Source organism: Pyrus communis, chromosome 9, assembly GCF_963583255.1.
Source record: "Pyrus communis chromosome 9, drPyrComm1.1, whole genome shotgun sequence".
NCBI lineage: Eukaryota > Viridiplantae > Streptophyta > Magnoliopsida > Rosales > Rosaceae > Pyrus > Pyrus communis.
In genome coordinates this window covers 23,650,552-23,675,246 of record NC_084811.1, presented here as the reverse complement: position 1 = coordinate 23,675,246, position 24,695 = coordinate 23,650,552, and the positions used below count along the sequence as shown (strand labels likewise).

The 24,695-nt window shown below is 37.2% G+C and overlaps 4 protein-coding genes, 1 non-coding gene and 1 pseudogene across 8 annotated transcripts; 4 read left to right on the top strand and 2 right to left on the bottom strand.

Moving 5' to 3' along the window:
* On the top strand, positions 1 to 731 carry LOC137744547 (agamous-like MADS-box protein AGL62). Its single transcript, XM_068484333.1, has 2 exons — positions 1 to 87; positions 240 to 731. The coding sequence occupies exons 1-2, from the start codon at positions 1 to 3 to the stop codon at positions 729 to 731; spliced, it is 579 nt and encodes a 192-aa protein (XP_068340434.1).
* A 1,586-nt stretch (positions 732 to 2,317) lies between these two features.
* Positions 2,318 to 3,902, bottom strand: LOC137744546 (L10-interacting MYB domain-containing protein-like; annotated as a pseudogene).
* Positions 3,903 to 6,789: 2,887 nt separating this feature from the next.
* Positions 6,790 to 11,499, top strand: LOC137746040 (uncharacterized). 3 transcript variants are annotated; one of them, XM_068486091.1, is made up of 11 exons: positions 6,790 to 7,103; positions 7,729 to 7,885; positions 8,019 to 8,149; positions 8,701 to 8,809; positions 8,910 to 8,949; positions 9,164 to 9,253; positions 9,374 to 9,473; positions 9,593 to 9,729; positions 9,816 to 9,918; positions 10,159 to 10,847; positions 11,055 to 11,499. In XM_068486091.1, the coding sequence occupies exons 2-11, from the start codon at positions 7,747 to 7,749 to the stop codon at positions 11,329 to 11,331; spliced, it is 1,815 nt and encodes a 604-aa protein (XP_068342192.1). In that variant the 5' UTR covers positions 6,790 to 7,103; positions 7,729 to 7,746; the 3' UTR covers positions 11,332 to 11,499. The 3 variants fall into 3 exon arrangements, with proteins under 3 accessions (XP_068342192.1, XP_068342191.1, XP_068342190.1); XM_068486090.1 differs by having other exon boundaries at positions 7,662 to 7,885; XM_068486089.1 differs by having other exon boundaries at positions 7,653 to 7,885.
* A 3,874-nt stretch (positions 11,500 to 15,373) lies between these two features.
* On the top strand, positions 15,374 to 19,507 carry LOC137746039 (iron-sulfur cluster co-chaperone protein HscB homolog). Of its 2 annotated transcripts, none has more exons than XM_068486087.1 (8): positions 15,374 to 15,841; positions 16,199 to 16,295; positions 16,403 to 16,492; positions 17,364 to 17,429; positions 17,879 to 17,947; positions 18,351 to 18,493; positions 18,899 to 18,979; positions 19,060 to 19,507. In XM_068486087.1, exons 1-6 carry the CDS (start codon positions 15,492 to 15,494, stop codon positions 18,486 to 18,488), a joined length of 810 nt encoding a protein of 269 aa, XP_068342188.1. In that variant the 5' UTR covers positions 15,374 to 15,491; the 3' UTR covers positions 18,489 to 18,493; positions 18,899 to 18,979; positions 19,060 to 19,507. The 2 variants fall into 2 exon arrangements, with proteins under 2 accessions (XP_068342188.1, XP_068342189.1); XM_068486088.1 differs by having other exon boundaries at positions 18,857 to 18,979.
* A 322-nt stretch (positions 19,508 to 19,829) lies between these two features.
* LOC137746038 (putative pentatricopeptide repeat-containing protein At5g06400, mitochondrial) lies at positions 19,830 to 23,447 on the bottom strand. Its single transcript, XM_068486086.1, has one exon. It carries the CDS (start codon positions 23,393 to 23,395, stop codon positions 20,252 to 20,254), a length of 3,144 nt encoding a protein of 1,047 aa, XP_068342187.1. The 5' UTR covers positions 23,396 to 23,447; the 3' UTR covers positions 19,830 to 20,251.
* Positions 23,448 to 23,522: 75 nt separating this feature from the next.
* Positions 23,523 to 23,595, top strand: TRNAR-UCU (transfer RNA arginine (anticodon UCU)). Its single transcript has one exon. It is a non-coding gene; the product is annotated as a tRNA-Arg (tRNA).
* The last annotated feature ends 1,100 nt before the right edge of the window (positions 23,596 to 24,695 follow it).

Genomic DNA, 24,695 nt, shown 5'->3' with positions numbered 1-24,695 from the left:
ATGCAGCTATCTTTCCAGCTTGCAATCAACACTCTTTCGGCTAATACACAGCAGCACACTGATGTCTTCCTGCTAGCACATCACATGGCAGCACACTTGCTGTCTTTCATCACCATTTCAGCTAGCACATGGAGGAAACTTTAGTCTTTGTAGTTGCAGCATGTGTGGATACAACCTGTAAAGAAACTAACAGCTAGAAGCAACCTTTTACAGCTTGTTTTTATTTGAATTTCCAACAGAGGGGCGGTCTTTTCAGGAAGGCTTGTCAACTCAGCCGTCTGTGTGGCGCTGAGGTGGCCGTCATTGTTTTCTCTCCGTGTGGCAGGCTGTACGTCTTTGGCCACCCATCGGCGGATTCTGTTCTCTCTCGCCTTGAACGCGTAAACAATGCCTTGCATGGCCGCCAATACATCTCCATGCATGCTAGTTCTGAGGATGAAGATCATGATACAGACAGCAGTATAAACGAGTCCAATTCAATAGAATCTTGTATGGTGTCCAAAACGAGCATAGATCTTGAAAATCTTGGCTTAGATCTTGAAAAAGACACAGAGGAGATGGAGGAGAACGAGGCGAGCAAATTTTGGTGGGACCAGCCAATCGAGACTGTGAAGAAGTTGGATGAACTGAAGCAGTTCAAGAGTTCATTAGAAAAATTGAAGGCTAAAGTAATTACGCAATTGGATGAGATGGAAATGCGTAAATTGGTTGTGAGGCATTATTTGATGTGAGACCATGCGTTGTGATGTATTACTTATTTTGTTACAATTGTCATCGAGTTCTACATTTATTTTCTCAAGGAGGAAAAGGAGAGCTTTCATTGACTAGGGTTACCTTTTGTACAAGTGTCGTTATTAAACGTTTGATTCTTTTTACTGCATATATAGAGTATTTAATCTTTTGTAAACTAACTAGATTAAGGGATTAAGGAAGAAATTGCATGTACATGTAAAACCCTATTCACAATCTTACCTTGGGATCCTACAGATAGTAATAATATTATGGCAGTCGAATTCTCGGGCAATTCCAACACCAAAAAAGAACTTCGCTTTGTCTTTATACATGCGAATACCGGCCGAGAGTATTTGTAAGACACACAAAATTGAAATTGATATACTACTTGATGCGTATTATAATCCATTTACAATATTAGATTCCTCTATTATTGTAGCCAATTCTTAAAAAGCGTGTGAATTTTGTATGTGCAAATATAATTATGAATCAAATAAAAAACCAATATATGATCTCTTCTGGGTGTGCTTTTCTTTTACTAATCAGTTAATGAAGTTTACACGATGTTCTTTTTTAGTATCTGTTTTGCTTGTTCGTCGTAAAAATATAAATTAACATTTGTTTTTTTTTTAATTATTCTTAGTTGATCTATTTTCCACTTACATGCATGAACGTAATATCGGTACTGCATAAATTAACAAGAACAATAGGGCCAATAAATAAGAACTTTTTTTATAAGTACCAAATAAAATCTTAACATTGTTAATAAAATGACCTACTTGACATCAATACGGCGCCCTATGACCAAAGTTACCGAGTTCCCGTAAATGAATAATTGTTAACTTGATAATTTAATATACGGAAGGACAACTAGTGCAATAATTTGTAAAATTACAGATTATTTCTACCAATTTTAAAGGACGACGACCAAAATGTTCTATGCTCTTAAAACCATTGGGTAATAAGTTTCTATCATATTTTCTACATTATGGATTCCGAGTTTAAACTCTTAGAATATGATGATAGATTCAAGTTAAACGTTATGATTTTAATTTATTTTTGAGTCTACAGATTAGAATGGGCCGGGGATCATCCATTGTGGTGGAAGATCCAAAGGACACTACAATTGCACAAAGGGAATGGGGAATTGTCATTGAAGTGCTTACTAGTAACAACCCCAAATCGAAGTAAGAATTAATGTTTGATTATCCTTCCCATTTTTTACTTGTTTACTAACTTCTACGAAACACAAACCGATCTGTTTCTTTCCATATTATTTGTTATTTATTTCTGCTTTTGAAGCGTACGGAGAATGCGAAATAATAGAAGGAATTTACAAGATAAATTCAAATTAGACACTAATCAATTAGAAGTCTTTGTAAGAATTTACAAGAGAATTTATTTGTTGACCTCCCAATTTTTTGCGACAACAAGGCCGGCAAATTTTGGGTTGCACCGAGGCCTGTGCCGTAGGACTACGAGATCACCCCAAGAACGCATTCTTGATGAAAACGCGGATGGATGTAACTAGTGTAAAACAACTTCAATTTAAAATAAATCTTGTATCGGTGCTTTCATTCACTTGTAGGGAAACTGCTCCGCCCATCATCTTGCCTAGCCCTAGGCTAGCAGACAATAACAAAATTCTTCCACTTTAAATATATATTCAAGTCATCCAAGGGAACTGATAAACGCGAATTCAACTTAGAACTATCTACATATTTTTTAGTTTCTCTCAAACGTTTAAGGACTGAGGCATCGAAAGACCTTTGGTTGTCTGGTCAATCTGTTTAGATAAAAAAATTCATTCTACAAATTGGTGTTTGCATTAAGAGTTCCGTAATACTCCACCTGTGTCTTACATCTTTTCTACTGCATACAATCTATAAAATTGAGTTCTATAGAATTCGTTCCTGCAAGAGCTTTCTTCATGCACACGAAACATACTTAAACTGCATGCCGATCTCATCCCCTTAACTATCATCAATTTATGGTACGAAGTATCAGTTAATTACGGCTCACAGCCCACCCAAAGCTGTTGCATAAAACATGTTAATCATGTAACATGTTATTAATCACAACCTACATCATATTCACGACTTTTACTTGAAGAAAAAGCAAGTATAATTGTCTAGCAAGGAGCCCTTTCTACAAATATTGCTAGCATTGTTCAATGTGCCCAACTTACGACTTACGAGCTACAAAACTATACCTTGTGAAGGTAATGGGAGGAGGAAGAAAGATGGATCACAGTGGACGAAGCTTTCTCATCAACCACTTCTTTCGCAGAGCGGGGTGCAATGCTAAAAATATCCTGGCTCTCTTCTCATCCTCCAAAATGTCAATAGCATTTAGGACATCAGTAAATTTCTCTACGGAGATGCCTCTTTCTTCAGTTTCTTCAACGGTGACTCTGCAACTGCCATATCTCCTAGAGCATTGGCCGCAACTCCATCCGTACTTAATGGTTTCTTAGACAGTTGTAAGGTTTGTGTGCTTACAGGACGGTGCCTTTCCTTTCGATCTGAAAAATTCTTGACATCACTTGAACCCATTGACTTCTTCTGAGCATCTCCGTCAATTTTCTTGGCACTGGTTCCCTTGTAAAGAGCTCGATTGCGGCTTGATGGAACTTTTTCAAAAATCTAGCGTCATTTCCACATATGATACACAAATCGGAATAATATGACATAGCTTTATTTCTGTACACGTGGAAACTGGGATGTGCCTGCATTTATAACAAAGTAAGGTACGAGCAATAGAATGTCTCCATTAAATTACTAATCAAGAACAATTCAAATATACCTCGACATACTTGTTCCAGACAGGATCATCAGCCACCACCTTCTGTTGTGTTTCGTCCCAAGTAAAACCCTTTTCATCAAGCAGAATGTTAACGCTACTGTAATGTTTCCTGAACACATTGTACCGATTTTTCAATACCACCCTACCATGCTGACAGTGTACCAATTTTCCAATACCGCCCTACCATGCTGAAACCCGAATTTCTCATTACAGCATGTGATCATGGTAATCCATGATTTCTTCTTGAAAGTGCGACCAACCTTATTCCCTTTGTGCGCTCCATCCAACATTAGTTCAAGGAAGAATTGGTCCATAGTCTGTGACCAGTCAATTTTTTTAGGATCACATCTCTCTTTCTCACACATTACATCACAATCATCATGTTTACACCATCTCCGTCTCTATTTCCCCCTCCGTAGACAGAACTGCTACGACTCCACAGCTGCCATCACCATCACCGTGCCGCCCGGCACCACAACTAAATTTTCAAACCAGCTCCACCATCTCCTTATTACATTGCTCCTTTCCCCACCAAGATTGTCTCAACATAACCTTGTTCACCATTTTCTTCTGACACTGCTCCTTTCCTTCCGACTAAATTCTCTTTTTTTTTATTCTTTTCCTTCTTACATGACTCACTTTCAGCCTTACAACTCCTCACGAAATAATAACAAAAAAGCTTAGGCTGCTAAAATATTTTGACCATGGCATCCCGAGAGGTTTGCACACCACAGTTTATATATTTCTGTCCCTCAATTCTCATTTGGCATGTGCAGGAAAAGAAAAATAGTGCACGGATATCACGTCTCATTTCTTTCATTTTCGATGCTTTCTTTATTCTTATCAAAAGGAGGACACAACTAGTTTACCACAAAAAAAAAATTAAAAAAAAAAATTAAGAAAAAAAAAAAAAGGGGACACAACTAAGCATATAAGAAATGTGAGTGCGCATATCCTCAAATATTTTACATATTCTTTTCATCTAATTGATCCAGTGATTCCAGTCACATGCTCAACAACCAAATTTTTTATTCTATCCGACTTATGGAATAATTTTCGAAAAATCCATCTGTTTTGTGTTTGTTTTTTTTCCCTCACCGACTCACAACGACTTCATTCTTTTGGTTTTATGTACACACCTGGAACACATTCACGCGTATTAGGTAAGAACGTCACCTGATTCACAACATTCTATTACAACATGTTGAGGCCCTTAGATTTCGATATTTTATTAAATAAGAACATCATCAACGATACAATGATGTATTTCTTCCGCAAAACAATAACATGTTCAATAGAGTTTAAGATAATATTTATCTTCGCCTCATATTCAGCTCTTGCGAACAATGTATGTTTATTGTAGATGTAAAGTCATTTTCCTCATTAATGCGAGATTTATTTTTAACACTACCCGCATGTGGCGATTTCCAAGTTAAATGTCTAGATAGCGCAGATAGGAATAATGTGGAGCATGTGTCACCTTTGGACTTCCTACATAGGATAACTTGCTCCTATATCATGAAAAAAAGTTGAGGTTCCCCGTACTCAAAATTGTTTAATTTCTGAATCTTATTTGGAATGTCCTCTACACAAAACATCATTTGAACCAAATGTTGTTTGGTCATATAAAGATATTCAACAAATTGACAGCAAATTACATATTCATAATGAACTGCCAACTTATTTAAAACATTAATAACTAAATAAATTTTTTTTTAAATGATAATGAAATAACAATTAAAAAATTACACAGTTTAAAATTATCAAATTTATACGATAAAAATACGTTATTACCCAATGATTTTTTTTTTAATACATTGATATTTTACATTAAGGGGAATGAAATTTCGGCTAAGCCACATAATGAGTAACCTAATTTAATATCGAATTCATCATTTATAAAATTCAAACTTAAAATCTCTCACTTTCAAATGAAAATGAATATCACCAATCGATCAACCTAACTTAGCTAGTAAGCAATTCGAAATGTTCCAATTGAATACAGCCATAGTTTGCTTCAATTGCGCGTAGGGGCGCGAATCTAGTAGTGGCTTCCTATTCCTTCCAACCGCACCTGACCGCCACGTCAATGAATGGCTAACGTCCATAACTAGTTACGAATAAATCAACGTGTCAAGCACCCTCTTGGCTTTTGGTATAATCACCATCATGTCAAGTGTATTTTATGCATCGCACCCCACGGATTTTGAATATTGACATAAATATTGATAATTGTTACTGCATTTTAAAATTATTATTTTTCACTGCAAAAATTTAATATTTGAAGGAAGAATATACTTGTAAAGAAAGAATGAATTTTTTTTTTTAAATGTTAATAACAATTTTTTTAAATATATACCAAATAGTTTGCTCTATTTAGGTGAACTGACAAAAAAATAAATAAAAACCACTATAAGACTCGTTTACTTATTAGTAATGAAAAACTATGGAATCAGTTCACTTTGGAATGGGAAAGGCGAGGAAAGAGAATTGGATTAACAACTTCCCCTAGTTAATCAAACTGCTAAAATTGAGTTAATTCATTACGGATTTTAAGTAATCTCATTACCGGTTATATATAAGTAAAGGCGGAAGAAGTCATAAACGGAATCCATTCCCTTTCTTTTCATTTTCATTACTAATAAGTAAACGAGCTCTGAGTATATTTAGATGTGGATGTGATGTGACAATCTCTAAAATGGTTCAACCATATATGTAACCATTTATTTCTTTTCTCCTTTTATCTACTACTCTTGTTTGTCTCCCCTAATTCACTTTTTATTTTCTTAGTTTGTCTAAAAATGCTTTTAAAATGGTTGAAAATGCTTTTGATGAAATTATTTTTGAAATCAATTCTTAGTAAAAATAAAAGTGAATTCTGAAAAAACGTTTAAAGTGCTGCATACAAAAGACACATAATTAATGCTTCTTCTTGATAGCATTTAAAATACTTTTAAAACCTAAATTTTTTTTTTTTTAAACGCTTTCAATTATTTTGAATTCTAAACGACGAGAAATTTTTCCAAGTGACGGGAACACCATGACACGTGGTGTTCCCTCACACATTAGGATTTGACATCTTGAATATCTTTCAATTTTATATTTCAATAAATAAATAAAACTAAATCCTAATGTGTGAGGGAACACCACGTGTCATGGTGTTCCCGTCACTTGGAAAAATTTCTCCTAAACGACCACTTAAGATAATAAATTCGATAAAATTGTTACGGATCAAAACCCCTCTACCCAGTATCGTCTTATAAAAAGAAAAACAAATATGATTTTTAATTTATGATATGTATTTTAGCATGTGGTTTTAGACTTTCAGTTAGCTGCTATGCGTCTGCAATCCGTTACGCCCAAAGACCTATTTTTTCCATGTTTGAAATCCGTCTGGGTATAAAAAAAATCAGCTGGCCTTGCCTCTTTTTTCAGTGCTCGGAATCATTACTTTTCCATTGAGATCTGCACAAAATCCTCAAGATTTCAGTATTCGAATTCTGGGTTCTCTTCAGACTTCACAGTTGTGAACTGGGCAGTCACTGCAACTGGTTACAGAGCTTCCTGTGAGTTAAAGTCTCAAACTTTTGACTGAAATTTCTTATGGGTTTTTATCGTTTTTGGTATCTCTGCTGCTGTTTTGGTTTTTTTTTTTTTTTTTTTTTTTTTTTTTGATGATATTCATGCGATTTTATATGTGTAGGCACTCGAATTAGTGTTTTCTATTTTTTTTTTTTTTTTTATCCCATCTGCCCAAAACTGAATTTTTGTTGTTGTTGTGAATGTTGGAATTTTTTGATACGAGTGATAATCCACACTAAATTCATTTCAACTCCGGGAAAGAGAGAGAGAACACTGTTCTATGCAATAAGAAAAAGCGGTATGGATATTGAACCTGAATACCCAATATGGAATATATTCAAAAGAAGTATTGGAGTTGAATGTTTTTGGTTGCTCAATACGCTTATAAATTTCAATATGTAACAGTTTGTTTAATGAAAGGTTAACTGATTATGTCTTTTTTTTATTTTTTTTATGGCACGTGTGATGTTTGAAGCTTTTTCTTGATTATAACAGACTCTAATCTTTGTTTTTATAAATAATTATGTGTTAAGGGAATGAAGTTTGCAAAATATTGGGAATATCTGGCTTGACTGGTAGCATAACTTTCTTAACGAGGGATCTTCGCAGTTTTTTGGAGATACGAAGATGGAGAAACCGCGAAAGATCACCCAGTACAGGGAGAGGCTGGACAGGACACTGGCATCTCCTAGTCTAAGTGATGAGGAAGCATTGAAAACCCTTGTCAAGAATCAGCTGATTCGTTCTTTGGAAAATGAAAATGAAGGTTGCTAGTTCTTAACAAATTCCTTTTTGTGTTTGACATATTTAATCCGGCAACAATCATGCACCACCGATGTCTTAAAGCGGTGTAAGAAATATGTGAACACTTAATAATTTTATATTTATGGCTCCTGTAGGATGCAATGAGAATATGGTTGAAGAAAAGACGGCTGAAGTATCCAATTTACTGGATATGTTAAGGAGTGCTTCCCTTGTTAATGACAAGGGATTGAAAACCTGTGAGACCACAACCCAACCCGAATGGAAAGTATGTTATCGAATCTGCATTATGTTCTTCAAATCCTGCTCTGCTCTGCAACTGTCTTCGTAGTTATAATACTTTTCTACTTCCCTTACATGTATATATGTGTGTGTGTATGTGCGCGCCTCTCCCTCATGGCCTCAACTATAAATTTGCTTCTGTAGAATCAATTCTCTTCGCTTTAATAAGTGAGAGAATTAAGGCTGCTGAGTTTTGTTGTTATCATGCACTAAGGGAAAGTGGTTCTGACTCTCTTTTCAATACGCACAACTTCTAAAACTTAACATCGTCATGAACATTGTAAAGTTCTAATTTTTGACCTTCACTTGTTTGAAAAATGGTTTTTATTGTTGTTGAAATCTAATGCTATTCATTTACATCAGTATATTTGAAATTTTAAGGGGGTTTATTCAATTGGGATGTTGATCAGCAGTCATTAAATGTTATTTCATTTATATTAATGATTAGTAAGTTTTTCTATTCTTTAATCAACAAGGCGTGGTGACCCCTGTGTGATGACAGTGACACTGACGTTCAAAATAATTTTTTGCTTACAGTTAAAACACGATAATGAAGAGTTCCGTGTGATGTATCGTGAGGGAATTGAAGGCAGTCCCTTTCATACATTACTTGCTGAAGGCTATGTAGATGGGCCTGTGGATGTCTGTAAGTGAAACCAAAATACTTGAAAGTTCATATGCCTCATTAACAAATATTGAACTTTAAAAGAGTGTTTTTGAGACAAACAAGGTTCCTTTTGTTGTAGGTTTATGCATCTCGTGGGAGTCAGACCTTTACAAGAAATGGTAAGTCATTTCAATCACTGCATATGCACTTGATTTATGCATATATTTTGTAATGAGATATGGTCTGCTTGATGGAATTTATACTGAAAAAGTTGTTTTCTGTGAGAAATCGGCTACAAGTTTGCAACAACGGTGTCGTTAAGGAGCTAAAAGACTGTACTGAAGGGATTTAACTCATTTAGACAATAATTGGGTTTATTTCAACTTCCTCCAGGTGGCCTCAGTCTACAGTTCCAACTTTCAAAATCCTCTCTAGCAAATGTTTGCAGAAGGTCAGGATCGGTGAACAGATATCTTTAGTGAGGTTTGTCTAAGATAAAACATAAAACTATATCATGTGTTAAAAAAATTCTTATTTGATTTCTCACGTCCGAGAATATTTCCATATGGAATGCTGAGTTTTGTTTATATTTTTGGAAGAAAGGATGAAAATTCCATGGCCACTTTCAGCTAGGGAGGCAGCTGTACACTATTTTATGTTTGAGTACTTCCAAGATGATCTGATTGTTGTGCTCTTTAAATCGGTTGGTAACCAAAATAATCATTTGGCTTCAATATTTGTTTTGGTTTCCATAATCCCAATACTCCTGCAATTCCAAAATAGAAACCTGAATAAACTGATTTATTGCAAATGTCGTCTCAGATCTCCGACTTGGAAAGCATTGATGGTACTAATTGTCCCACCAATGAGGCTACTGCTGGAGCAAAGGATGCTGTAAGGATAGATATGGTGGGTGGCTTTGCTTTGCAGAAGGTTACCAACGAAAGAAGTTACTTTCGGTAAGCCATGGCAACTTGAATGTAATACCTGTTGACTTTGTTCTGTGGTTTGTCATTAAAGCTTTGAAGAACGTCTATTATTGTAGGACAATATCAAGTACGGATATAAAGATGGATTTCATCCCGCCATCCCTTATAAATTTTATCTCAAGGCAGCTCATTGGCAATGGTCTCAAACTCTACCAAAAGGTTATATGTTTTGTATTTAGTATAAAACGATGCAGCTAAAGATACATAGACGTGTGCAAAAAATTATATACTCAAAAGAGATTTCGAAAAGGAAGGGGAGGGTAGGGAAATTTATTGAGGTTGCATGTTGGGCGTTCTGCTGAAACTGCATGCAAGCATCCCTTCATTCTAATGTATGAGATTCTATTTTTTTTACGTTTCTTCACTTTTTCCAATGCTAACACTCCTACAAACTTACAGGTAGTGTCTTCTAAGCTTAACTGCAACGAAGATTACAGTAAGGCCTTGAGTGGCCCGCTGTACTCTCATATACGTGAAGCTCTCTTTTCACATAATAAATCAAATGGGGCTTTGGAAGAAAAGAAGCTACATAATGATACATTCAGGCTCTCGGAAGAACATCTGGTAAAAGATAAGACGGATGAGAGTTTGGTAGATGTGGATCATAAAGTCAATAATGATCACCCTACAATTAATGCTTCTCCAGATGATGCACAAGTTCACCTTGGAAGTGAAGTTGCTCCAGAAGTTGCACAAGTTATAGGTGGAAACTCATTTGATGAGATTGAGGAGGTAAAGAGCGAAGAAAGCAGGCGATTTGAGGTTCGAACACCCAACAGAGTTGTTGAAGGGGATCATGTAAATGGAAAGAGAAATGTTTTGATCAGTTCTGAAGTGGAACAAGCTCTAGGAACATTAGAAAAGGTAATTTATAAGGTTCAGCAAAATAGATTGAATGCTCAAATGCGGTCCTCTTCTGGCTTCACCAATGGAATCCCGCCAAAGGAAAATAATGTAGGTAACCCAAAATCTTTAGAAGGTGGAGTTTGTGGAAGTGGTGAACATGTTCCTGAAGCATCTAAACAAGAGGTTGTCAAGACGACTCAGCCCGAGTCCGCGAGGAATAGCTCTGTCATTCACAACTTAAGGTAATTGTGTCAATAATACTGATCATACTTTCTTCTTGGCGGTGCAAATAATACACGTCAAAATTAGCTCAGAAACTTATCCTTAACGTATTTTATCACTTCATTTAGCATTACAATAAGACACCATGATCAATCTTTTACTTCCTTTCGTGATTTTATCTCGGAGCCAAAAGTTTAACGTTTTTATTTATTCATCTTACGTTGCAGCAAGGCAGGTTCGAATTCCTTGTCGAAGGATGTTAACCTTAACAGAGTACTACCTACTTCCCTGGAGCAGGAACTTTCGGTTTCTCATGACAGTAACCAGGTTGCGTTGCTTTCCTCCAAAGACGGAACTACAGAGACACCTGCTGTGGATCATATTATGCATCGTTCCGACCGCATGAACTCCGAGATCAACGGTGATCAAGAAAGTCGCCCTAGTAGAACAAAGAAGTCAAGGCAGCAAAAAGCGCTTCGGTTCTGTTGCTTCAGCATCAGTTAAAGACATATTTTTAAGAGGTGGGAAGAGGCTGAACTGTAACTCTAACATGTTACTCATGAGAAAAACTTATATGATGCTTAAAGATATAGTATACTGCTTTAGGAGACTTTAAGGATGTACGATATTCGGGAATAATAATCTACAATAATAAAGTAAATCTATTTGTCACATCTTGCGTTTTCGAAAAATAACTTCGACGACAACGAGAATACACACCCTTGACAAGTAAGTTCCCCTGCACGAAGGGTGTATACGTTCGTGACATGTAAGTTTTCCTTCATATTATTTCAACCTTAAGGAAACCCATGCCAAGTGACTTGTTTTCCTTCATTGCAGGAGTTACCTTGGCCCCCAAGCCTTTAAACTCTTGTTTGATACGTACATGTAGTGATATACAGATGGCAATATAAGATGAAATATGATTTTCCCGCGTATCTTCTTTAGCTTCTCAAACATTCATCTTCATTTCGCGCAATCAAATTGAATAAATAAAACAGAAACAATGGACATGGCTAAACATAGATGTGTAGTAGGAAAAATGATGTGCGTTTATCATTTCTCTATAAAATTGTTTGCGCCAAAATTGTTTAGCAAATAGCAGAATGTTCTTTTACTAGATTGTCTAGCAACATAAGATATTTGCCTAATATATATATATATACGTTGAGAATGTTACAAAATATTTATGTTATTGTCGAATTGTAATATGATCAAGTTGATTCTTTCAAATTATATGGTTACTAGCCTCTTGTCACAGACTCACGCATTTGACAATTTGCCCTTTTACATGTTGTTTTTTACTTCTAATTTTATTCCTTTTATTTTTGTTATTTTTACTTAGATTGTTTGTTAAACTAAAGGAATTTTTTTTGAAATGTCATATGAATTTGTACCAATTTTTCAATTTGTCATATAAACTAAAATTTTAAACAATTTGTCATACTAATTTTTCCGAAATCATCAATTTGTCATCTCACCCTAACTCTGTTAAGTTTTTCATCCAAAATAAGTCATATGCCTCGCACATGACTTGTGTTCATGGTTATTTCTGTCATTTTAACACCCTACTTCATTCTATTAAGTTGCCTTCGATCAAAACAATTCTAGGGTGTTCAATTTAGCATCTCATGAAATCAAATTTTATTTGGGCTCTGTTGACACGCCCTGACCCTGATATTCCCCGAATACCAGGATAGGCACGTGTTGGCCAACACCCGAGGGTGACGAAAGCCATTTATTGAGTACAAATACTGAAAACAAAGGATAAATAAGGTTTATAAATATAAAAGAATAATGAATATGCAAATAAGGACCGTGTTCAGAGCACAACTCTAATCTAGAACACTAAAAGAAAATAATATAAAATTGAATGAAACAAAGGAGTGTGTCCTACACCGAGAGAACTCGAAGATACCGATGCGAAGGTGCCTGGACGTCAGGATTGTATGCCTCGATTCTAAGTCCTGAAGGGGGCGCAAAACAAACATGAGTGGACCAAGTTGATATATATATATATATATATATATATGTATAATAAAGCAGTTATCAACATACTAACCCCCAGGTTTTATGAAAACACATATATAATGATAAACATAGGTTTTCCGAAACCTAACATGTCGTGCAATGTCTCAAATCATAATTCACATAAACAATAAACACTAGTGAATGTCCGATATAACTCTTCAGGCCCCATGCCGACTCCCCGTCTCTGAGCAGACAGTCAGAGGAAAACACACTCCAGGCCCTATGCCAACACCAAACCGTCGTCCGGGACGAACCATATCTATCCCTACGTCCCGTAGCGGAAAGGACCACTAGGTAAGTACAAAACCAATGAACATACATATATTGAAAATCAACTTCATAGTATAAAGTCATGTATCATCTATACTATAAAGAGGTGTTCTAAACATGTTCTAAATATCATATCGTCATCCATCAGATATTCTATAAGAACATGGGTTAAAGGAAAAATAGTAATAATTCAAACTAGCCTCAGTAAGCATGTTATCTCGTAAAACGTTTCATAAAACATAATTAGGGCTGGAAAAATATCCCAAAAATCCCAAACCAAACCGAAAAAATCCCGATCCCAAACCAAAATTCCCGGAATTTTCGGTATGTCATCCCGAACCAAACCGAAATTTTCGGTACGGGATTCGGTATTGCATCTCCATTTTTTCGGTATTCCCATACCGAATCGAAATAAATATTATATATATATTATTTTTTAATTATAAGAGAATTATTTCAACCGTTCACTGTTTTAGATTTAATCTGTGCCGTTCATTTGTTTTTAGGTCAGATCCCACATTTCAATTTTCACTTCCGTTCCATCAAGAGCTTGAAGCGCAGCCACTGTGCCACCAGCCTTCCTTCACCAGAATCACCACCCAACTTGGCTTATAACTATTATTTTTGCTTTTGAGTTTGTTACTTTATTTATTTTAAAACCTTGGCTTGTAACTATTATTTTTGCTTTTGGGTTTGATACCTAATTTATTTTTATTGCATGCATGATGCATGTGTAGTGGACATATTGAAACTTTGTTATTATTGAAACTTTGTGCACAAATGGGCAGTGGGTAGATTGAAACTTAATTTATGAAACTATGTCAAATTTGTGCAGTGGGCAAATTAGTAGAAATAACAAATTGGCAGTTTGGGCCCAAAAGCATAATATGTCAAATTTTAGTCCAAAAGCCCAAAAGCATTTCGGGATTCCCGATTTGTCCCGAAATCCCGAAATTATTTCAGGATTCCCGAAAATTGAGATTCCCGAAAATTTGGTTTGGGATTGGTATTGAATTTGGGATTCCCGAAAATTTCGGTTTGGGAATCGGGACAAGGGTTTCGGTATGGGATCCCATACCGAACCACCCCTAAACATAATCATCAAATCATGCTTTTCATGTATGCATTTATACTATCAAAACATGCATTTTTAGAAGGGGTCCACTCACAGTACTTCGCTGTCAAAAAGCCACGCCATCTAGCGAAGAAGGAAACGTCACAGATAATCGCCCCTAAACACATAAAGGGTACACTTAGTTAAACTCTACTCAAACGATTGAATTTGGGGAAACGGACATCAGAAACGGGTTCAGAACGTTAAAATTAGCCTAAGAGGGGTCCCGCACGAAAACCCAAAAAGTCAACGGTCAAAGTCAACGTTGACCGATCAAAGTAAAAGTCAACGCTGACCGTTGACCGGGTCTGGGTCAGCAGGTCAAACGGGTCTGGGCTTGGATCCGGATTGGGTTAAAGGGTTTGGATTTGGGTTGGATCTGGGTTTGGGCCTAAGGGTTTGGGTCTAATGGGTTTAGGGTTAATGGGCCGAAGGCCCTAAAGGAAACGGCCCAAAGGCCTTTGAATTAACAAAACAAAATAAAATAAATAAAAAGGTTGGGTTGGGCTGCCTAGGGTTTTGGGCTTGGCAGGAAAGGCTCAAAGGCCTTGGGTTTGGTGGTTCGCCGGATTCCAAGGAAGGAGAAGGCAGGTTTTCGGCCTGAGAATTCCGAAGCTCCGATGGAGCCCAAAACTCAACCAAAACATGTCATTCAATATACCAAATTGAAGCCCCGAAGGTAAGGAATCGAAATATACCCTTGGTTCCCGTCATCGTGGCCGGAGTTGGCCGGAAAACAGCCTGGAAGCCACGGGTGTCCGCCGGAAACTGGGTAAGATTCAAATGAGTATAACTTATTCAATACTAAATTAGTATACCTTGCACGCCGGCCAAATCGCCGTGGTTTGGCCGGAAATTTCCTCGAAAGGGGCGATGCTCGTCGGAAAACTGGGAAATGTCTCCGAGATGGTTTCTTCATGGTTTGACGTCCAAAACACAACCACGAGGTTAGAAAAGAGCTATAGGTGTGGGCATGGGTGTGTGTGGGTGTGTTCTTGCCAGAGAAAAGAGCACCGAGAGGGGGGAACCTTTGTCGAATTTGTTGAAAATATCCTAAATTCGACTTTATGTATAAAAAACGTGTCAACCTAAAAAACCCCCGGGGCTAGAATCATCTCCGAAACCGAGATTACCATTTCTACCCTTCTTCTTGAGCCAAATTCCTCCCGTGTCCCAATAAACTGCCGCTTCTCACTTCAACGGTTAGAGCCTTGGAAGTTGCATTTGAACAAGTCTGTATGCTCCAACAATGTCGAAGAAGAAACTGCTCACTCCTCTCTCCGCCATTCTCCGGCGAACCCTAACTCCGACTACCGCTCTTTTCTCCTTCAATTCGTCAAGAAATTTCCAATCTCCCGCTTTTTTCACGTCCAATGTAGAAGCGGACCGCCGCCTTTTCCCGTTCGGCGGATTTGGTTTACCCGGGAATCACAGAATTCCCGGGAAATGCTTCGTCAGCTCCCGATCGGCAGAGAAAGCGGACGCTAGGTGCTGGAACTGTAGTGCCTCGCCCGAAGCGGTGCCGTTTCTGTTGTGTTCGTCTTGTCGGTGCATTCAGCCGGTGGATCAGTCGGTGGATTACTTTCAGATATTTGGACTGTAAGCAATTAAGGCTTTAACAATAATGTTTTCTCTCCCTTTGTTATTTCTATCTGTTTGGTTGCTGAGAAAATGAGAGAGAGCTAGAAAGAAGGTGAAAGTTTTGAACTTTTAATTGTTTCTTTTTGGTATAATATATATTGGGGGTGGGGGAAAAGTCGAATTCGGGATCTCGGGTGTATGCGCGAATGCTCTTAACCAAACGAGCTACAAGTCCAAGGGAAAATTTTGAGTCTTTAATTAGTCACTGTCTGCGTGGTTATAGGAAAACAAAGCTAGTTTCTGTTATACTTATTTGAGCATTTTTCACAAACTAGAAGGATTTGTTTTCAATTTTGTTCAAATTAATATTAACAGGGAGAGAAAGTACGATACCAAAGTGGACGATCTGGAGGGGAAGTATAAGGCCTGGCAGAAAAAACTGCACCCTGATCTTGTTCATACTAAATCAGAGGTATTTGTGATAACATATCTTCATTTTCAACATATGGGAAATGTAAAAGATAACACTTTCCGGATAGAGTAAATGTTTTTTTTTTTTAATGTTTACCATGGTTTTAGAAAGAAAGAGAGTATGCTGCTGAACAGTCTGCTCGGGTGATTGATGCATATCGCACACTAAGCCAGCCCTTGGCGAGGGCAATTTACATTGTAAGTGTGCTTTTTGCGTATGAGGTTATCGTTTGATGCATTTTTATTGTGTTCAAACGAATGTTCTGAGAACTGGACTAGTTTGGTAGAAAAGGGTCTTATTGAATGTGATTACTTGGTAAATAACTAACAATATTCGTATGATACAAATCAATCTTGACCCTAACAGTTATTTATTTACAAAGGCTTCTATGTGTGTGTATGTGGGTGTTGTGACCATGATAGAGAGGTTCTTGACACGCATAGTTAATGTTGAGAATGAGTCCCACATTGATGGGAGGAGGGACCTTGCATGGGCTTATAAGAGGTTGGGCTACTCCTCATATTGCCAGTTGGTTTTATGGTGGAACCTCAACTTTCTTCATGGTATCAGAGCCAGGTTGTCCCACGTGTGAAGCCAAATGGCCACATGTGCTCTACGTCACCCCGTTGTGTTGTCCACGTGTTAGGCTGGAAAATTTGCCACACGTGAAGGGGCGTGTTGAGAATGAGTCCCACATTGATGGGGGGAGGGACCTTGCATGGGCTTATAAGAGGTTGGGCTACTCCTCATATTGCCAATTGATTTTATGGTGGTACCTCAACTTTCTTCAGTTAAAACATGGATGACTTCACATTCTTCATTTGCAACAGTGTCATGATGAATAATCCTATCATTCAATAGTTCATGATGTGAATTTGTGTGTGTATTATCATTTCCCTCTGTGAGTAGCTTTCCGTACCTGCATTTAGTTTCATGGTCCCATGATTCAAAAGATAAGGGCGAGAAGATAATCTAGGCAAAGTTTCTTGATCATCCAATTTATTAGTGTTTGCTATTCATATTCTACAAGTTTTGAAATTAAGCTGTTATTTATTTATTTTTTTTCAGCTCAAGCTTGAAGGTGTGGACGTTGATGAAGAAGAGACACTTTCAGAATCAGAGTTGCTAACTGAGGTAATTTGAAGAAGTTGAAATCCTGTCATATTTATACAACCTATTATCTCTTTGCAATTTTACTCATAATCTGATTGTAGTGAAATATTGACTGAAAAAATGGTAAAGATCTTATTTCTGTAAGCTTGATGGATAATTTGACATATTTGGAGTGCACATAGTTGAGACGAATATCATCCATTAGAAAATTTTGTAATCTAGTTGAAGCTTGTGTCGTAAAACTTACAGTTGGGATGGTTTGTAGTTGAATGGTTTCTTAAATTCTTATTCTAGAATTCTTTTCCTTCAAGAAATGAAGTTTTGTTATTAATGTTGGAGGAAACATTTCCCATAGACGTTTGGAGTCACTGAGTTGTTTTTCTTTTGTTTTGATGGATATGCTGAAGTTGATGGGTCATTGAGTGAATATTAATTTGATTTTCTTATACCTTCTGGCTCGGGAAGTTCAGATTTTGGAAATCAGGGAAGCTGTTGAAGAGGCTGCTGACTCTCAGGCTTTGAATGAGATTCAATCTCAGGTATGAACCAAGACTTTTTACATACATGTGGGAATAATTAGCAAGGAACACGACAATTCTTGTCACATCGCTTGCAGTCTAATTTGTAGAGCAATTTCCTAGAGTTTCATAGTTCTCAAAACTATCACACAGAGAAATTGCCAAAAGATAAAAAGTTAAGTGGACTAAGCTACTAAGGGGTCTTCAGTGTGATTCTTTAGATTCGACCAAGGTTAATTAGTGTTTCATGCTCTTTTGTTCTATTGTAATGGTTCTGTGTTTCCTCAAGTTCCATGAAGAAGAGCTTGCATTTTTACCTTTTTAATTCACCTCTTTTGTTAATAAAAATATGCGTGATGTTGACCTTATTGCCCTTTTATTCGTTTTATTTTTTATCAACTCATCTCTGTTCTTGCTCATCTAGATGAAAGAGAAACTAAAGCATTGGTCCGACGTTTTTACAAACGCATTTCGTAGCCGCAATTTTGGAGAAGCTCTAAAAGCTATCCGGAGAATGACTTACTATGAGCGTGTAAATGAAAGTGTTGTAAAGAAGCAGTAATAAAGGTAAGACTACGCAACTATTTAGCTAAATCATCAATCTTCAATAGAAAAAAATGAGTGTAGGAGTCAACATATAGGGCAGAAGGTGCATAATCATATCTGTGTTCACGAACGTGCCCCTGGGGAATGGCTCTGTTCTATCCAGTGCACATTTGTTTGGTTTTCTCTTTGGCATGGTAATGTACGAGAACACAAACAGACAGAGACCTCATGGATATGGACCCGGAAACCTCACTTCCGACGGGATTATGGGAGAATGGAGGGTACCATTTGCTTTATATGGTCATGCTGTCATCCTGTAATGTCAAATAGTAAATTGAATATTTATTTGAAAAGATTGGATCTATATGTTTTCATTGTTAACAGATGGATAATATGCTAACTAGGCCATCATCCGGCAACTTTCAGGCTCTTAGGATCTCAAACAGTATGGTTCTTGAACAAACAAAGTTTAACTGCACGATTGACAAGAAGATTTCGCAACAAAGTGTGAGTATGTTAAGTCTTGTGTTTTTTTTTCTCATTTGAACGAAAGCTGTGAACTGAGCCTAGATTGTTCATCTTTACAGCCAGGTTTTAATTGAAGACCTGGGTTGAGATTTTTCCCGCGTCCCTTGGATATAAATTAAACATTGGAAATAAGAAGATTGAGCTGAGATTTGTTGGAGCTGCGAATATTTTTCCATTGTATGATTCTGTAATCTTATGAAGATGGTTCAGAGGCAGCTCTTAATAATCACTCATGTTTGTTACATTTGTAAATTTCGAAACCGCTTCTGTCGAATTACTTGAATTCAGTGGCTGTAAGCGTTGTTGCCTGATTCGGGTGCCCGCAAATTCTGCACTGGTGAAAGAGCAATTGAAACCGGGGTGGACGATAGAGTATTTTTCATTTCGAAAATCCGTTTGATCCTCAACGTCGATGAGCCAAAACAATGTACAGAATACGAATCTTGTCCGTGCGAGGAATTTACCTCCAGTTCCTGAATCTTAACGATATGAATTCGAGGAAAATTCATGCAGAAATTAGAAAGACAAAATGTCGTTCCTGCGGGTATTTCTTGTTGCCCAAGCAAGCAGCCAAGTCTATAATTCTCCAACGGAAATTCAATTACATTGGAACCCTTAGAACCACATCGGTCAAGCCTCGGGAACCAATTTCAATTTGTACAGGTATGGAGACACAACCAGTTCTCCAGCAGCAACCGCAACCGCAACCGCAACCGCAACCGCAACCGCATTACGTGAGGGCGATTTTTCCTTTTTTCCCATTGAAGTTTTCATATCTGTAGCACACAAGCCATGGTTACTACTGGATATATATATATATATATATATATATATATATATGTCTAATACACAAACACAGATGAAGCATGATTTTGTAAAACTGAACAAATGGAGAAAACATAAATGTAGCACCTTGTAAGTCTGTCTGCATCTTTGTCATCCTCCTCCTCGTCGTTAGTCATCATCAGCTTCATCACTGTTCTTATTTTTCTTGTTTTCAGTCTTATCTAGCCTATTTTCCTTTGCAAAGACTTTTTCAAATCCTTTATCTTGAAAAACCGATCCTCCGTCGCAATGTTAGCTTCACCTGTCACTTTTGGTTTCCTTTGGTCGGAGAAGAGCAAGGGCGAATGAGAAATCTTCAAAGCTAATGTAGTCAGATCTGAAGCAACGGAGGGAAGAGTGCACACCGTGCTACTCCCATGTCACCACTACCAGCACCTCCAAATTTGAAACGAGGAATAGGAGGAATTATGCTAACACCTTGCGGCTTCTTATTAATGATAGCTTTTGCTCCATTACAGTGCGAGCCAAATCTTGCTTACCTTCTCTGTTAAGCCCGTAAAATATGGTTCGAAAATTCACCACACTCGGAACAATCCCACTTTCCATCATTTCAGTTATAAGCCGCATTGCTTCTTCAGATTTGCCCACCTTACAAAGACAAGTGATGAACATCGAATACGTTCTAAAATCTGGCAATGTTCCTGTAAGTTTCATGTTGTGAAAGACATCCCAAGCTTCGGAAACCATTTCCATGTTCATGTACCCTCGAATAAGCGCAGAATAGGTAATGACTGTTGGTTTACAACCCTTCTGTTGCATTTCCTTAAAAATTTCTAAAGCCTTTCCTATCTGCTTCTCTCTCAAGTAGTGAACTATTAAGGATGTATAAACATGGACGGTTGGATTTACACCCGCCTGCTTCATAGAAGCCACCTTGGCCAGTGCTGCTTCTAGTTGTCCACTCCGCAGAAGTCCATGTACAAGGCTCCCATAAGTATACTGATCCAGTTTTGATCGGTCTTCCCCAACATTATCCATCAATGCTGAAGCTTCTTGCAACCTCCCGGCTCGACATAGAGCCCTAATGTACAAGGAATAACTAAGAGGAATCGAAAAACCAACTTTAGGAAGAGAATCTATGCACCTTCTGGCATCTGAGAGCTTACCAACTTCACATAAACAACCAAGATACGTTTCAACCAACTCTTTGTCAGGTACATGACTGGCACGGATCATCTCCTTGAAAATTCTAATTGCTTCGTCTACCTTTCTACCTTTTCTCCCACAAAGAGATATGACTAAATACTTGTAGGTACTAAGAGTTGGGTGGCAATTACTAGACTTCATCTCACCAAAAATCCGCAGAGCAATCTCTGTCATACCTGTTCGACCATATTGCATTATCATTATTGTCCATGTATCTGGTGTGATTGAGAAACCTTTTCTTCTCATTTCGTAAAAGAGGTTTCTCATGTGCTTGAAATCTTTTCCGCGCCCTGCGGTTTTGATAGCCATGTTGTAAGTATCAGTAGTGTGGCTATAACCAGTTCGCTTTCCTACCCACGCGAAAAATTGTAATGCTACGAAACCATGCACGCTGCTATTCCTCAAAATTTCCACAACGAGTCCTGGAGTGAAATCAACAGCAGAATTCTTCAAAGCTTCCTGAACTAAGGGCCAATCTGTTGAAGAGGACAGAATTTTACAAATATCTTGCAAATGATGCTCATCATAAGCCTTTGAAAGCGGCTCCACGAACGTACAATCCATCTTCGCTGGTTGTAAATAATTAAAGTCCGTCCGTGTACTGAGTTCGTCACCCCCGGATGCTTCAATATTAGAAACCTCTTCTCTTTCTCGTGGATGAAGTTTATAGATCCTCTGCAACTGCTTTACTTTTTCAAGGTTATCCATCTCTCCCTTTTTATCCATATGATACATAGCCAAATTAAATATGTCATCTCGAATGACTATATCAGATGCTCGCATATCATCAAAGACCTTGAGAATCTCATCTGTCCTTGAAATTCTACAAAGCTCCTTAATGAATATAGAATACGACTTCAATGTGGGCTTGATGCCTTTGTCCTTCATACTATTAAATATTTTCCATGCTTCAGATATACGGTTTTGACGAACCTGACCTGCAACCATGGCTGTGATCGCCACAATATCTGGCTCAACTTCGCTTTCCAGCATCTCATCATACAGATCACTGCCCTTTTGAAATTCATTCAACTTGAAGAGGTGTTGCATCAGTTCTGTGTAGGTAGAAGTTGTAGGCACGTATCCAGATTCTTTCATGCTATTGAACAGATCGAGTGCTTTATCAGCATCATTATTTCTTAAGTACCCATTGATGATGATCCCGTAAACCTTCCCATCAACAATATTTCTCCTCTTCATAATTTCCAAAATTTCCAAAGCATCTGTGATTCTATCAGCCATGCACAATCCTTTCACCAAAGCGCCAAAATACTCAGGGCCAAGCATAACCTCTTTATTCTTGAGCTCACGAATAAATTCCAAAGCTTCTCTGATTCTTCCAGATATGCAGAAACTCTTCAAGACACAACCATAAACAATGTGTTCTGGAATCTGCGAAACTCTAATCATGTCATCTGAAACCAAGGCTATAGAAGCAGTATCGCCAGAGCTAGCTATACCATTCAATAACAGCTTGTATAAATTTATGCTAAGTCCCATGTCCTTCTGTACCATCTCCTTGTAAAATTCCATCGCAACTTCAGGTTTTCCAGTATTACACAGTGCACGTATCATCGACCTGTAAACCACTACATCCGGTTCAAAACCTTCTTTCCTCATCTTTTCGTAGAAGAACAATGCTTTGCCAATAAACTTAGCATTTCCATACTGTGAGATGAGAATAGTCCAAGTCTTAACATCTTTCTCGCACAGATGCTTTTCCATTTCCTCCATCAACTTCTCCACCATCCCGAACTCTTTTGCATCCCCAGCTATAAACAGCATCGTATTATAAGTCTTAGTTGTATGACAGAACCCTTGTTTGAGCTTCACCCAATTGAAGAACCTCAAAGCCAAATGTGGCACTTTAAAGCACCTCTTCAACACTTTGTCAACAATATCTGAATCCAACGGAAAACCCGATTTTTCTAACATCTCCTCCATTGAAACCAAACCACTCTCCGTCCTGACAATCTTTGTAACCTCCTGAACCACGGGGCTGACATCACTTTCAGCCAAATTTTCCACCTGCGCATCCTCCAAACCTGTTATATCTTTCTTTTCTTGCAGTACACTCTCCTCCGCATTTTTACAAACAGTTTGCGTGCAAGGTTGGCAATCTTCTTCCCCAACCCTCACCTGGGTTTCCTCCGAAATCAAAAACCCAGATGGGGTTTTATCCGCAGTAACGTTTTCAGCTCCCAAAATCTCAGTAATTTCAGTGAAGAGCGAGCCAAATCCGCCGGTTTCTGGTGCTTGTTTGGAGTGGGTTTTCTTATTAGGCTTTGATGGTTGAGCAACCGTTACAAAACGATTAATCTTGTACAAGTTTGAGAAGCGGAAATGGATAATCTTGCAGCTTGAGCTCGAACACAAGCGTTGTAGTTTGATTAAGCTTCTCATGCTTCGCCTTCAAATTGTATTCTGCGCGGGATTTCACAGACTAAAAGCATAGATCGACACGAAAATAAGGAGTGGATACGCTGATAATTAAAGCTTAATAATTTAAGATTGTACTTCTTGAATAAAGGCGCTCGTGGCCTAATGGATAAGGCATTTGACTTCTAATCAAAGGATTGTGGGTTCGAGTCCCACCGAGCGTGCGGGAATTTTGATATTTTTTTCTATCCTGTTACAGTTTCATTGCATTATTAATGTGACATATGTACGTACCGTCAACGGTAATTACGTGTTGTTTTATTATTAACTTACGTTATTTTTTAAATTATTGTACATACTGAGATTAAAAGAAATTATAATTATAACGGTTTTACAACATTATCAATGCTGTATAAGTACGTATCGTTAATGATAACTACGTGTCGTTTTATTATTAATGTACATTGTTTTTTAAATTACTGTATGTACTTAAAAGAAAGTATAAGAATAACCATGTGTCATTTTATTATTAATGTACGCATCACCGTACGTACTTATCTTTTTTTCAGTACATCGATATTTGTACACTAAGAGAATGAGGAGTTCGACTAAGCCAATGGGCAACTTAATTTGGTATCTCATTCACCATCAACGAGATTCGAACCTAAAACCTCTCACTTTCGAGTGAAAAAAAATTACTACCAGACCGTAGTATTAAGTGGCATATACATACTTTTCTTAAAAGAAAATACTAGAAGATGAGCACACACTTTGTGTGTGAATAATTTCATTTTCTTTTTTGTTTTTTTTATTAAGGAGTGTGATTAGTTTTTAAAGTTTTTAAAAAGACTATGAGACAATAATGATCAGATCTTTTAATAAAGGCATATTTTTCTTAATATTACATAATTACTATTTTGCCCTCTTTATGTAAGTATAGTACATCAAAAGTGAGGGTAAAATAGGAAAAATAGGGATATGATTGTCATTTTCTCAAAAGATACATAATTACTATTTTGCCCTCCTAATGTAAGTATTGTGTATCAAAAGTGAGGGTAAAATTGGAAAAAACTTGGTAAAAAGTTAACAATAAGGGTTCTTTTAAAAAAGTTTTAACGAAAAGTCAACGGTACTGTTCATTTTAACGAAAAACCACATTTTTACACTAAAAAGTCAATCCTGATACTATTTATTTTATCCTTATCATTAAAACTCAAAATTTTCAAACCATTTTCATTAGTTTTTCTTTATTTTAATAGAATAGAATAGATGGATAAGAATAACGGCTTCACTGTATCACCAATGAGATCTTGTCATTCTACAT

Excerpts from the sequence above, each read along its gene's own strand:
- LOC137744547 (XM_068484333.1), top strand. The coding sequence starts at position 1 with ATGCAGCTATCTTTCCAGCTTGCAATCAACACTCTTTCGGCTAATACA. Across the intron at positions 88-239 it reads TCCTGCTAGCACATCACATG|AGGGGCGGTCTTTTCAGGAA; the intron begins GCAGCACACTTG and ends AATTTCCAACAG.
- LOC137746038 (XM_068486086.1), bottom strand. The coding sequence starts at position 23,395 with ATGAGAAGCTTAATCAAACTACAACGCTTGTGTTCGAGCTCAAGCTGC.
- LOC137746040 (XM_068486091.1), top strand. The coding sequence starts at position 7,747 with ATGGAGAAACCGCGAAAGATCACCCAGTACAGGGAGAGGCTGGACAGG. Across the intron at positions 8,810-8,909 it reads AGATGGGCCTGTGGATGTCT|GTTTATGCATCTCGTGGGAG; the intron begins GTAAGTGAAACC and ends CTTTTGTTGTAG. Across the intron at positions 8,950-9,163 it reads TCAGACCTTTACAAGAAATG|GTGGCCTCAGTCTACAGTTC; the intron begins GTAAGTCATTTC and ends AACTTCCTCCAG.
- LOC137746039 (XM_068486087.1), top strand. The coding sequence starts at position 15,492 with ATGTCGAAGAAGAAACTGCTCACTCCTCTCTCCGCCATTCTCCGGCGA. Across the intron at positions 15,842-16,198 it reads TACTTTCAGATATTTGGACT|GGAGAGAAAGTACGATACCA; the intron begins GTAAGCAATTAA and ends TAATATTAACAG. Across the intron at positions 16,296-16,402 it reads TTGTTCATACTAAATCAGAG|AAAGAAAGAGAGTATGCTGC; the intron begins GTATTTGTGATA and ends CCATGGTTTTAG.